This window comes from Trachurus japonicus, chromosome 8 (genome assembly GCF_045865225.1).
Source record: "Trachurus japonicus isolate A0001 chromosome 8, Traja_1.0".
NCBI classification, from domain to species: domain Eukaryota; kingdom Metazoa; phylum Chordata; class Actinopteri; order Carangiformes; family Carangidae; genus Trachurus; species Trachurus japonicus.
In genome coordinates, this window is record NC_140914.1 from 5,430,805 (window position 1) to 5,445,628 (window position 14,824).

Here is a 14,824-nt window from a genome sequence, read left to right on the forward strand (position 1 = left end):
GTTGTCCCTCTGTGTGTGTGTGTGTGTGCACTGTGTCATGTATGTGTATTATTTATTGTAGGTAGTGTTTGTGTGCACACATTATACGCATTCATGCATGGTGTTTTTTTTTCTATTTTGGGGACCTGGTGTTTCTTGTGTTTGTCTCAGAGGATGTGAAGGTGTGTCGCTGCAGTGACAGGGAGAGAGGAGACACAGCGGAGTCAATAGAGACGAGCCGGGAGAAGCAGCAGCAGCAGCAGCAGCAACAGGCAGAGGGCAAAGAGGATGACAGTGCCTTCTAGTAGCCTCTCTGTCAACATGATTATCTTTGAACCCAGCTTGAGGTCAAAGGCATGTCAGACAGCTTGCAAGAAGATGGTTACCAAGGGGGAGTCAAACCAAACACAGCAGGGAGGCGGAGGGAGGAGGTGGAGGGGAAACACGATGACAGAGCCTGAGCTTGGTTGGAGAGTCGACAGAGTGGAATTAAGAAAATCACATTGAACTGCTCACTTATGGCTGTTTGAGCCGAGGCCTCACAGCTGTAATAGGGGTCAGATCACCGAGGGGAAACATCTGCGTAGTAGGGCTGCAACTAATGATTAAATGTCGATTATTCAAGATTAATCGATTAGTTGTTTGGTCAATAAAATGTTGAAAAATATCAATCAGTGTTTCCCAAACCACCAGATGACGTCCTCAAATGTCTTGTTTTGTCCACAAACCAAAGAGAGACTCAGTTTATTGTCATAAAGGAACAAAGAAACCAGAAATATTCACATTTAAGGAGCTGAAATCTGAGAATTTTGACTTTTTTTCTTTAAAAAACTACTCAAACCGATTATTTGATTATCAAAATAGTTGATTTTATAATCGATTATTTTTCAATTACTCGATTAATTGTTGCAGCTCTTCATCTGTGTGGAGGAAACAAACAGGAAATCAGTATCCGCCATTGTTGTTTAGAGGTGTGCATCGGTACCGGCCTCACAGTTCAATCCAATTCCGATTATCTGCTTAACGATACGATTTGATTCTGCAATGCATCACGATTAAAAAAGCAAAAGAATTTGGAATATAATAGAAAAAGGTTGATGTAAAGAAGTCGCCAAGACTTCAGAAATTATCCGTCCAACTCTTCTTCTCATTTATTATTATTATAAGTTAAATATTTAGTCTTAGCATTAGTTGGTTAATGCTGTCAGTCTCATGGTCTGTGAGTTGTGTACTGTTGATGATAAAACAACACTGATTAATTCATTTATAAATGTGTCATCAGTTTTTTATGTCACATCACTGTATCGATGCACGGCCGAATTGCGATGCATCTTAGAATCGATCATTTTTCCAGCTCTATTATTGTTGTTGTTGGGGTTTCCTCCGCCCCCTACTCCCCCCATTAGCAGCCGTGCATTGAGATGAAACATATAAAAGTATGAATCCAAGACCTGGAAGCTTTAATGTCTGGGATAACGCACACAACATTACAGCTGAGGCCACAGTGATGCCGTTGTAGTTGTTGATGTGCTCACGTTAATGACAAACAGAGTCCACTTTGTACAGAATCAAGAGCTCATCAAAGCGCATCAGATCCCAGAGCGATGTCCGCGTTGTGCATGCACCACTGGTCAGTTTTGAGGCTCGACGAAACAAAACAGAACATCTCGTTAGCTCCGTCTCGATCACAGCTGCAGTCTGTGTAGTTGGTGTACGGCGAGATTTAAAAATAGAAAGTCAGGCAGGCTGCTGCACGTCCATTACACCACGACCATGTACCGTTGTACTGTACTGTACGTTCATAATCACCACTGATCTGTGGATCGGTTTAATGAAAGGGGAAAAGGTAAAAAGTTCAAGATGAGCACAGTGCAAATCATTAATCACAAAAACTGGATTTCATCAAGAGATGCATTTCAAAATTCCATACTTTTTCCACACCGTAATTTCCAGACTTCTCAGTTACAAAAATTCAAATAATCTGTGACATTTGAGTAATTAGATGCGTATCATGTAAATAAATTATGCAATTAATCATTTGTTTTCATTATTCTGAATTTGTATGCCATTATGTCACCAGATGATTGTCGCTAATAGCACATACAAAATAATTAACCCAAATAACTTCACATAAGACCAAAACCCAGATAAGTATTAAGATAAATATATTTCCATACAATAGTCTCCATTTTCCATACTTTTCCAGACCTGGAAATGTATAAAATCGAATTCCTTACTTTTCCATACTTTCCATACTTGTGTGAGATTAATACTTGGATTTAATAAGATGCAACTGCTCAGGAAACTCACTTTCAAGTTGTTGCTACACAAAGTGTGAACCAAATTCAGTCTATCACTTAAAAAAAAAAAAAACTGTGTTTCTGTCCGCTCTGCTTAAAAAAAAAAAGATTTAAAAAAAAGGTGTTGATTACAGATCTAAATTTAATCTTTGAGTTTTTTCTCAGTTATAACTTTCTCTGTTGGTAAATGATGAAAGCTAAACCCATTTAGATCCAACACGGGATTTGATAAGATCTGGATTAAACAATGATGAAACCGCAACGCTCAGACATAGTTACACTCTCATTACAGCGAGGTAATTCAATGCTGGCCCCTTTTTTTATATATATATTTAAATCAATCTGCACTTAAAGCACCAAACACCAACACACACACACAAGCACAAGCAAATGTCGGCCTGTTCAGTCAGTGTGATGGATTTTCAACTCGACAATATTCACCAGTGCAGCAGCAGAATCAATACAAACTAATATTCTCAAACTCTCGGTCATGAGGTAAACCCTGAAACACTCGGATGTTTCCAAAGGCGTCTTAGAAGATCTTAAACGAAAAAAAAAAAAGTCTTTTGAGATTCTGTTTGTCACTGAAGAGAAAATGACAGATGGGATTTTCATTCACAAGGTCGAGAGAGAAAAAAAAAAACACAGTTGTGCTGTAAAAAGTTTTAACTATTCCCTTTCTCTGACCTTCATCGTGTGTATGTGTATGTGTTTTTTGTGTGTGTCACGTTTTGCCGCTGATGGACTTACTGTAACTAAGACTCAGCGTCAGTGAGAGACCGAGCGTGCAACAAGTGCAGGAGCTCGCTCACTTTGAGTGGATTATTTCTGAGCTCTTAAAGAAAAATGATCAGCATGTCAGTTTTATGAGTTTCATGTAACAACAACAACAACATGACACCGCTCAGCTTTGGTGACATGCAACAAAAACCAAAGGCTGCTGCTGCTACCATCAACAGCGAGGCAAATTGGTTTTCTTAATTATTGGGAAATAACACCAGCAAGCGTCCAAATAATGGTCCATTTGTTTGGCAGGTTTCCAGCCGTATCAGACAAAGCCAGCAGGTTTACAAAACATCCTTTAAATGTTCTGAATTGTAATAATAAAAAAGAAATCTACTTGGCTGTAGGAAGAAAGCAGCCAAGGGATTTGGGGTAATTTACTATTCACCATGGCCCAAGACAAAATAATTACATTCCTTCAGCGACTGGAAGACTCTACAACACACCTGTTGCAGCGCTAGTTTGTGCCAGTAAACACACAATCCATGTAATATGTGAAGGCTGGGGATACCAACAACAATAAGAAGAGGAAGAAGAACAACAACAAGGCAACAGCAGAGAGGCTATTTGCAGAAACAAAGCTTGAGAGTCAACCTGTGCAGCCAAACAGTGAAGTCCTGAAGACAAAAACACAGCAGGAGGCTCCCAGAGCAGCAGCGTGGGAGCGAGGGAGCGAGCAGCTATCAGCATATATCAAGTCATTTAACAAGCAGGGGGAAAAGAACACAACACAATCCATCTCTGCAGTGCAAACTCACAAGACTCTGAACACGCAAACCTGCACATGTCAGCTCAACACAACAGTCTTTAAAGGGATAGTTTCCTATTGCCATAGTCTTTCCTATAGTCTTAGGTAGTAGGTTTGTTACCTTTAATTGGCGGTGTGAGTGGTATTTTCACCTTATCCCTCATCAAACTCATCAAATACACAATCCAACAACTCCAAAACGCTCTGGTGGACAAGTTGCAACCTGCACATTCACCACGCTATGAAATAATAACAGAACGTTACCTGATGGCTCAGCTGACTCCCAGTGGCTGCTTCCTATTGGGGAATTGCATTCAGAGCGCTATTTAAACTGCTCTAGCCCGACGTCACCTCCCTTGCTGCTGCTGCTTCCTCTGCTGGCTTTTTTGCAACCCACCTCCACCCCGGCTCCTCCCGTCATCTGTCATGAACCATATCATTGTATCTTGTTGGTTGCTCTGCTCTGTCTGGGTTTTCTTTGCTGCTGCTGCTGCTGCTGCGCTCCCTGCTTATGCCGTTGATGATGGCTCATGAAGGGCAGGAGGGTGTGTGCTCTTCCTGCCTCAGGCTTTCCACGCAAGTAAATAAAGATTATTTTGACAAAGTGGAGTGGTCCTGACTGAATCATACGTTATTATCTCATAGCGTGGTGAATGTGCAGGTCACAACTTGTCCACCAGAGCGTTTTGGAGTTGTTGGATTGTGTATTTGATGAGTTTGATGAGGGAAATGTGACAATACCACTTGCACCGACAAATAAAGCAGAAGTAAGCGATCCGGTCGTTTTGGCTAACTTCTTGTCAGCCGATGGAGTTAGCAGCCCCCGCCCATGGATCTATTGGTCCTTGTCCCTACGTCACCACATTCACACGCATCCCTTGGCTGCACACACAGAGAGGACCGCCCCTTTATGCCGTTCTCTCTCCTCATTGGATAAAGGTTGTAGGATACAAGGAAAGTTTTCTCCTCGGCTTACAGCAGAGCAGAGGGACTGACAGACCCGTGTTTCAGACCAAACACTCTATGTAAGTGATTGCTGTCGGAAGATATAACTATTTAAGACTTATATTAATACAAATATTCCGCTTACGCTTTAAAGGTATTGAACCTACTGCTAAAGACTATAGGGATTATGGCAATGGGTGAATTTGCCCAAATGTTGAACTATCCCTTTAAAAAGGCAGCAGGGAAGCAAAGCTGCTCCGACCTCCAGCTGATCTCAGATCTGAGCTGACATTTAAAACCCAGCAAAAAGAAGGAAACAGCCATGACTGGACTCACGGGTTTGAAGTCGCTGTGGCTGCACTCCTGGCCCTGGTAGCGGCAGTAGAGCATCATCTCCTTCAGGTCGTGTCCGACCCTCTCGATGAACTCCTTCATGCTGAACGGCGTGGGCTTGTACTTGGTGAAGTTGGCCTTTTCCTGCAGCGACGCCAGCACGTCGGGCTCGGCCAGGTGCGGCTGCGGGATCTGCAGGTGCACGTCCAGCAGCGCCATCAGCTCGCCGGCGTGGTACAGGTCGTTGCGCGTGAGGCTGCTGAAGCGGTACGCGTTGAGGTTGCAGACGGTGACGGCGGGGAACACCAGGCTGCTGGACACCACGGCGTCCACACTGGTCACGTGCGGGTAGGAGAGGAAGTAGGCGAGGCGTTCGGCGCTCTCCACGGCCAGCAGCCCCACACAGGCCAGCAGGGCGGCGGCCCAGAGCAGCCGCCGCACGCCGGGCCGGCCGTACGGGAAGACGTAGCGCAGGCCGTGCAGCGTGCTGGCGTGGGCGAAGGCCTGCCAGGAGGACGGGTGCAGGCTGGAGCTCTCCTGGCTGCCCTGGCTGCCACAGCTCTCCTTCAGATCCATCATCGTCAACCCTCCAGCTCCTCCGCCAGCCGGGGAGCCCCTGGTGCACTCACACCTGCAGAAGAAGAGAGAGAGGGAGAAGGAGAGGGAGAGAGGAGGGGAAGGAAATGTCAATAACACAGACACAGATCCAACATTTCATATCGACGACACTGACAGGAAGCAGGAGGAGAGAGGAAACGATAAAGAGCTGCAGTAAAAACTATGAAAAAATGTAAAAATCTAAAAAGCAGAGCAACAAATGACAGCAGAACATCACACATAAGTAACTATGGAAAGTAATTAAAGCAGAAGTAAGCGATCCGGTTGTTTTGGCTAACTTCTTGTCAGCCAATGGAGTTAGCAGCCCCCGCCCTCGTCATGGATCTATTGGTCCTCGTCCCTACGTCACCACATTCACGCGCATCCCTTGGCTGCACACACAGAGAGGACCGCCCCTTTATGCCGTTCTCTCTCCTCATTGGATAAAGCTTGTAGGATACAAGGAAAGTTTTCTCCTCGGCTTACAGCAGAGCAGAGTGACTGACAGACCCGTGTTTCAGACCAAACACTATATATAAGTGACTGCTGTCGGAAGATATAACTATTTAAGACTTATATTAACACAAACATTCCGCTTACTTCTGCTTTAAGGGTGTGCCAAAAAATCGATCCACATAAGAATCGCAATTCTCATTTAATACGATTCAAAAAAAATTTAAAAATGAAACAAATCTGCTGGCTGTCGGTCTCCATTTCCTTAGAATTTAAAAGGCAGCATGTTTAACTGCACTATTTTTTTTTTAAATAAAGAGGCACTTTTAATTTTGTTACTTAAGCAATATGTGATATTGCTTTTATGCAACAGTTTCAACAATTCCATCTAAGCATGGATCAATGTTTAAAAGTCAATAAATGTGAAAAAGACACTTCAGTCATTCTGTCTTGCAAAGCCGACTGGAGTAGATCATGAGGATCCATTGCACACCGATAGACAGAGCCAACATTTTATATCAACGACACTGACAAGAAGCAGGAGGAGAGGAAACGATAAAGAGCTGCAGTAGAAACTATGAAAAAAAAGCCGAGCAACAAATGACAGCAGAAGAAGACGGAGAAGACTCAACACAAGTAAAACTCAAGTATCATTTCAGAGCTCCGACTTTCCGACTTGACGTCACGACAACATCAAAACATGGCGGCCCTCGTCTTAAACGGTTAGAATTTGAAAATTTTAAGTTATTTGTTGAGGTTTTAATGCATATTTTTGTGTGTCTTATTGCAGTATATGAAATACGTTTATATTAAGCTGTGATTGCTGTATTGTGTGAAATTGTGGTCCTCGTATGTAACGGAAATAACGTTTAACGGTTATCAAGGCTATAACGTTAAATGTGCACTCAGATGCGGCGTCTCCTCTCCTCTTCATTTGCCTCCAAAACAAACATAATTCACATAATTCAGCGATGAGCCACAATATGCCAAACTTCCTTCGAGTATCCATGTTTTTTCTCTTCCGAGTTTCCTGGCAGTGTGAACGCAATGATGTTGGAAGTCGGAAATTTCCGAGTTGTTATGAACGCAGCAACAGATCCAACATTTCATATCGACGACACTGACAGGAAGCAGGAGGAGAGAGGAGACGATAAAGAGCTGCAGTAAAAACTCTATTAAAAAATTTTTTTTTAATCTAAAAAGCAGAGCAACAAATGACAGCAGTAGAAGACGGAGAAGACTCAACACATCACACATAAGTAACTATAGAAAGTAATTAATTTAGGGTTTTTCCACCTCCACTCAATCATTCCCTTGAGCCTGAGAGTTGCCGTCGCTGCCAGCAGCTCCTACTACACCACACATACTCACTAAACCCAAACTGCCCCCTCATCTCCTCCTCCTCCTCCTCCTCCTCCTCCTCCTCCCTCCCCAGCCTCGTCTCCATCCTCCGTCGCCCTCGGTGACTGCTCCATTTCATTGACAAAAAAAGAAAAACCCCAGAGGTGGGTAAAGTCCTCCTCAGTCAGTCAGCGGCGCCCCCGGAGCAAGAGGTGAAAGTCACTTAAGCCGCGAGCCAATCAAAGCTGCCTCTGTGTGTTTAACGTCCCGACTCATCTCCATTCAAACACACACACTCACATGCGCACACACACACACACACACACACACACACACACACACTCGAGCGGTAACTAAACAGTGTGTGTGTGTGTGTAGGTTTCACAGGACACCCCCCCTCTCCTGCCCCAAACTAATGACAAGCCTAAGCACCTCTCTCTCGTTCAGCCTAGCGAGAAGACATCCAGCCGGCGCGAGTGTGAGAGTGAGAGTGTGTTTGCGCGTGTGTGTGTGTGTGAAAGAGAGAGAGTGAGAGTGCGAGCGACAGAGCAAAAGAGAGAAGGAGAGAGAGAGCTGTTGATGATCGGAGGAGCCACTGGGTTTTTTAGTCTTGCGTGCCGATCCAAACTCCTCCCGTTTTGCCTCTTCCTCCTCCGGCGGCCAGATACATCCGCTTTCCCTCCTCTTCCCAGCTCATCTGTGGCTGTGGCTGTGTTGGCGGCGGCAACGGCAACGGCGGGCGAACGACAGCGGAGCCGGGAGAGAGAGAGACGAGAGGGAGGAGGAGGAGGAGGAGGGCGCACACACACCAACACACATGCTCGCACTGAGAGAGAGAGAGCGAGAGCAGAGAGAAAGAGAGAGAGAGAGGAGAGAGCAGAGAGAGAGAAGGAGAGAGAGAGAGGGAGGGAGGGGAGAGACGACACTCTTCTCCTCGCTTGCTCTCTCCACAGCCAAGTGAATCTGTTTCCTCCTCCAACGCCGTCCGCCACCGCCGCTCATCCGTCTCTCTCTCTCTCCTCTGCCTGCGCTCACGTTTCCTCCACATCACTGTCACTGCAAACGGTGGATGATGATGGAGGGATGGAAAGATGCAAGACAGAGATGGAGGAGGAGGAGGAGGAGGAGGAGGAGAAAAAAACAAAAAAACTGTGCAGTTGGCTTCTTGGTTTGAGGAGGAAGAAGAGGAGGAGGTGGGGGGGGGTGGTTGTATGTCATGGGAAGTGAAGCAGAAGTGGAGACGGAGGAGTAACGGCAGGGAGATGTAGGTTGAGAGGAGGGATGAGGAGGAGGAGGACGGAAATAAAATAGGGAAAAAGTCAGTGAGGAAGAAGAAGTGCGTGTGTGTGTCACAACAGAAACTGAAACTGTGATATCTGCAGCTTTGTGTGTGTGTGTGTGTGTGTGTGTGTGTGTGTGTGTGTGTGTGTGTGTGTGTGTGTGTGTGTGTGTGTGTGTGTTTATCAGACATGTGAGGGAGGAAGCAGCCGGCGTGTGAAGCTAGATATGAGAGGAGACGAGAGGAAAAAAAGAGAGTGGTGAGAAGAAAACAACAGAAGGTGTGAGAGGGGACAAGGTGGTAAGAGAAAGCGAAAACACGACATCAGCTTCTGAGAGGGTTTGGATTGAATAGAAATAGACTGGTAATAAAAAAAAATGAAATAAAAAAGTTGCACAATCATGTGACAACACGAGACAAAACTTCTTACAATTACCTGTAAATTAAGTTTTAAACAACAGTCATGTGGATTATTATCATCATTATGAGCAACACTAATTGACAACATATGCATTGATTACACCTGCAACCTTACAGCAACTACTCATCTACATCTTTTGCCAACAGTAAACATATAAAATCAACATGTGTTTTCAACATATCCCTCATGTAAATGAAAAATAAACCTTTACCAATGGAGGACTAGACATTTAATAACAGACTTGGTGAGTTAAACTACTCCACATTGTTATTTTTTTGAAGATTAAATTAAAAAGTTTGGTTTAAAACAAAAAATGCACCGTCAGCTGAGAACTTCATCTTGAAAATTGTTGGGCAATTACTGTAGTCTATATGTAGCCTATACCTCTAATTAAGTGATTAAAAAGTAATGGGCAGCCAAAATTAAACTGCCAGTCATAAAAAGAAAAAAATATAAAAGATGTCTTTAATACCTCGAGGATGAAAAAGTTCCTAAAAATCCTTACCTTTAAGTAGAGCACAGTATAATAAAGTTACTTTAGATTTTACATCTAATAAAAGCTGCAAGAGTCAGCTCATGGAAACAACCCCAACTACCTCAACAACTAGCCTAATTATTAGGCTATCTAATGTTTTTCAATCAGATACAGGTCGTTTTCAGACACTTGGGATATCAGCCTATCATTATTACATTATTTTAGCATTTAAACTAACCACAAACGACATTTCTAGCGTAAAAATCATTCAGGTAATAAATAAAAACAGGTCACTCAGTAGTTAGCTAGTAGCAGCTGACATGTCTAACATTAACTTACTTCCTTCATGTTTACATTAGCCGAGCAAACACTTGCCTGACTCTGCTGGGGACTTGCTCTTTATTCGTCTTTTTCTTGTTCCTCTTCTCTTTAAAATTAATCCTTTCGGATGTTTGGACAATAATCCGTCGAACAGGCCTGTAAAACAAAACATGAATCCACTTTTTGACCGTTTTTGGAGAGCAAACGGTTGCTCGTCGTCTCCTTCTTCCTTCATCCACAGGTGTACGGTAACAAGATGGCGGCCGAAAATGGCGTACTTATTATTTCCTGCTAGACGCCATGTTATTGTGAGCAAAGAAGAAAAAGACAAAACAGCAATTTAACGTGTTTTAATGAACGTCTGAGCCTTTTAAAGACTTTTATCCTCGAGTAGGCTATTTGTCACTCTTTTCATGTTCTTCTTTTTCATTAGCCTACCAAAAATTGTGTTTTATAGATCTAGCTTCTTCTATTTTTTCTATCTTCTTTTAACATAACGTGAATAAAAATAATAATTCATATCTCACTGACATAAGTAGGCTATAAGAAGATTTTTCAAAACTTTGTAATAATTTTTAATAGCTAATGCACATGTTATCTTCTGTTCATATAGGGGTATAAAACTCACCTGGACAACTTTTGTTGTAAGGCTGAATAACATGACAATAAGTAGCCTAAATAAAAATATGTTTCTTTGCAAGAGGAAACAAGGAAATCGAAAAAACTGTTGTGTTTAATGCTTTGTAAATCTGCTTTTGATCCTTAGAAACCTGAGCTCTCAAACCCAAAGTCAAACTTTAACGTATTCGGTGCTTTACTAGAAATCTTGACACGCTGAAAGTCTAAGAATGTAAATAGGCCTACTGTCTCTTATCAACCAAACCTTCATGCACCAAAGCAAAATTAACTCTATTTGTATTCTTTCTTTCTTTTTTCTTCTGCTTTCAAGTCAAGTCAAATTATTATAAGCACATTTTTTAAAACAGGAAACAGAACAAAACAACACACAATTGTAAATGCCAAAGTCAAGTAAGGTGGAAAAAAAAAACCTTCAGTAAGATTTATAGCTCAATTTGAACTGCTCATTAAAACTGAGTTTGACAACAGTGGAGTTATCAATCTTCCACAGACCAATTTTGTTTGTGAACTGAAGTCAAACTTTTGGAACTGATGTGAAACATGTAGGCTATAATATATGAGAAAGGAAGATTTCTTATTAATAATTGTTTGTTATATTTATTTATCCATAATTTAACATGAACTTTGTAGTCTTTATAATGATAATAATAAACTTAAATATTTCATAAAACAAGAGTGTAACAAACTTTCACAATATAATCCAGTTTTATTTTTCAAGAATATCAAGACAAGGTCACATTTATTTTGGTGTAGGCTACATGGTGGATCTCTGTCACACACTCACTCAAACATGGATGATATATGAGGGGGGCGATATGGAGGTCAATATCCTGTCCAAGGACACTTTGACATGTGGACTGCAGGAGATGAGATGGGAATCAAACCACAGTTTCATAATAACTGCAGCAGAATCAGGGATGTGTGTGTGTGTGATGAGCTTCTTTGGATATCCGTCCATCTTTTTTGCACTTTCAGACTAATTTCAGCAATTTACAACAACACAGACACACTAATTACAAGTGTGGGGTGACTGAACTTGAAAGAAACTTGGCGTATTTTTTATCTTTCTGTCAAGCGCGCGCGCGCGCACACACACACACACACGCTGTCAGTCGATCACACAGCCTTTCTCCCTAATGAAACTTGCTGTGGTCTCAGGCAGCTGCAGGGTTTGCTGCTTTCTTAACAACTTAATTAAGCAAATCTCCCCTTTTCCCAACTGAGGTAATGAGCATAGTTTTACTGGGATTAAACCGTCTCCAGGGTTGAATATAAAGCTGTATGCTTCAGCAATCTTATCTGGCTTTATCCATCAGGCTAACTTTCCATCCTTAAGATTATTAAAAGGCATGAGCCTTGTTAGCCTTTATACCATATATTTTTTTAATTTGCAAGGTTAAGGCTAAAAAGCTTAGTGCAACGTTATTTGAATATAAGTCTATTATGTTTTTTTAATATCGGTTTACTCTGTCATTGGTTAAAGGCTTAAATTGACCTTCTCGACTTGGATTAGCATTGATAGCTGTTAATCACTCAACGTATCACAGTAAAGGTTTGCATATAGATGGAGAGCTCACATAAAGAGCCTCATATATAAATGCATGAACAGCATTCATCCAGCAGGTGATGGCCAACAATAACTGACCTCATAAAGCTGCAGCGGGAGTGAGTGACACCAGTCATTGACCCCTCCGGTCTGCATTTACAAAGGTCTCCGATTCATTTTATTCAGGTTTTTCCTTTTGTGCATCACTCACTTGTATATAGGTCTAAGTATCATATGAAGTGCAACCTCTACAATATATGAATCACTATGCAGCGCTTACAAAACCTATATTATCACTGTTTTTACATTAACTTTGAGGCTCGATATTCATTCTGGACCTAAGAAAACAGCGATTGACAGATTAACTGAATCAATTTCAGGTCCATTTAACCTTCAGTCGTGTTGTTTACAATTGTAGGTAAGACACGCTTTTTACCAGCAAATGTGGTGGCGGACCATGTTTTTCCATTTTCTCACCAGTTACCTGCAGAGACTGTGCTGTATGTTTCATCAACTCAGAGAAAGTGAAGTGCAGGTTTCAATTCACACTGTTCAAACCAGAACGGACGATTTAACTCCCAGCATGTGCAGGAAGAGGATGAAGATCATTAGGTATGACTGAACACCTTCTAAATGGACTTAGAGTTGAGATCATGTCGTCAGCTGTTAATATCTGTTTAGTAGCTACTGTAGGAAACATCACATTGGCAGATGTTTGGCACATCATCACAAGCATTATAGATGTTCACATTTCCAGTCACGAACATATATCACATGATCAAAAGCTGCTAAATGGAGCCTGAAGTGAGTCTGCAGAAAACTGCTGTTTTTTTTGTCCAAGGTCAAGAAAGTTGCACTGCAATAAAGGCAAGAAAAAAAACTTATACAAAACTCCACCTGCTGTGAAGGTCATGCAAAACGATCAAAAGCTCTAGAAAACATACTAAGGAAAGATTAAGTTGCACTTTAGGAAGCATTTCTGAGACTTTCAATCCAAAACCCATGAGGATTAATTGAATTAAACCTGTTATAAATTGTCAAAGTGTCTTGTTCACTGTCCCTGTTCTTTGTTAGCATAAAAAATAACACTCGAGTCTTTTATTGAGGAGTTCAGCTGCCATTTCCTCCAATTTTCCAACGGTTGAATCATCAACATATCACTTAATAACATTGGATCTTTCACGCCTCTCCTCCCAAATCTCTTAAACTAAATGTACTTTGCATCAGATGAGACACTTCTTTTCCTCCCGAGTCTGTAAACCAGACTAAACCACAGATAAGTTTTTTTTTTTTTTTGTTATAGGGTCATTGGGCACTTCTTCTTATTCTATATGCATGACGGGACTGAAAGAGTAATTACACTTTCCGACTATCTTAATGGATTATGAAAAATAATAAGCTCTTACCAGGAGATAATTAGGATGTGTAAGTACCAGAGTTGGCGAGACTGGGCACAGTTGATTATTACCTCTGGCGCGAGACGATTGAAGTTGAAGGGCGAATTATTCCAGAGTGTGAGCAAATAGCTGCAGACTTTCTGGAACCGAGCCCCAATTTTTTTTTTTTTGTGAAGGTCTTAATTGGTAGATGTGCAGATAAGGGGAAAAGGAGCAACCCAACCCCACACCACCCCCTGTGCTCACGCATATATAAAGATAAGAGTCTTGTTCTGGTTCAATTAAGTTCCCCTCCAATTAGGATTGTTATCATCATGACTCTTTAACTGGGTGTTGGATGTCTGGTCGGTTCGTGCTCATATAAAACTCCTGAACTTGACTAATGACGTCCATGAGGACCGGCGCTGTGCAGGCGGGGAGGCTGTCGAATGCTCAAAGTAGAAGGTTAATACTCTTTAGTAGCAATCAGCTCCATCTACACAAGTGTTTCAAAGCTTTTATTTTGGTTTTTTCCCCCCTTCCTACTCTCGAGTTGTTTCATTTGGTGAACTTTTAGATGTTTAAGGAGGTGAAAATTACAGTATGTGTCAGGAAAATAACTTTTTAAGACTTTGTTAAATCAGATTTATCCTACCAGGCTTATCTCATATTCACATATTTCCTATATCCATCATCAGATATCGTCACCTTTAGGTCTCAGAGTGTTCAGTTAATACAAATAAGACAGGAATTATCATCATCACCACCATCAATTATTGGTGTTTTATAGACACCTTCAGTTTTTACCTTGGGATGATTTATGGTGTTTGAATCCCCGGTTGGGAGCGACTGATCTAATCTAATCTAAACACTGCACAGTCTTTAAGCATTTCCATATTATAATATACAGTATATACAGTGACACATTTGAACTGCCTGTCAAAAATAAAGTCCAACAACAAACTGTATTTTTTCACTTTACAATATAAAATCCAGGCAGATACACAATGGAAGTGAAATGACATGTGAACAAACTTTGAACAATGAAAAAAAAATTCACACATCAGCAGCAACGTTGACGTCTCTTTCCAGAAACACAGTCCCATGAATGATCCACCACAACACAACACGCCGTCTGTCTCATTCATCGTCCGGGGTGTGAAGTTGCTGCTTCACTGTTTCGCAGTGAGTGGATTATCGAGGAAGAAAAAAAAACACTTTTCTGGAAAAGACGTGTTGAGTTGCTGCCGACTTGTCGACTTTGGCGGAAACACAAACGATGTTGAGA

General features: G+C 41.8%; 1 protein-coding gene across 1 annotated transcript in view; it reads right to left on the reverse strand.

The window, feature by feature from the left end:
* Positions 1–8,003, reverse strand: part of asic2 (acid-sensing (proton-gated) ion channel 2) — a 524,547-nt gene extending 516,544 nt beyond the window's left edge. Inside the window, exons 1-2 of the mRNA XM_085783410.1 lie at positions 7,912–8,003; positions 5,092–5,719 (exon numbers count right to left, since the gene is read on the reverse strand). Coding sequence (XP_085639536.1) covers positions 5,092–5,667 — 576 coding nt within the window. The 5' untranslated portion in view covers positions 5,668–5,719; positions 7,912–8,003. The remainder of the gene's footprint in view (positions 1–5,091; positions 5,720–7,911) is intronic.
* Between the last annotated feature and the right edge of the window lie 6,821 nt (positions 8,004–14,824).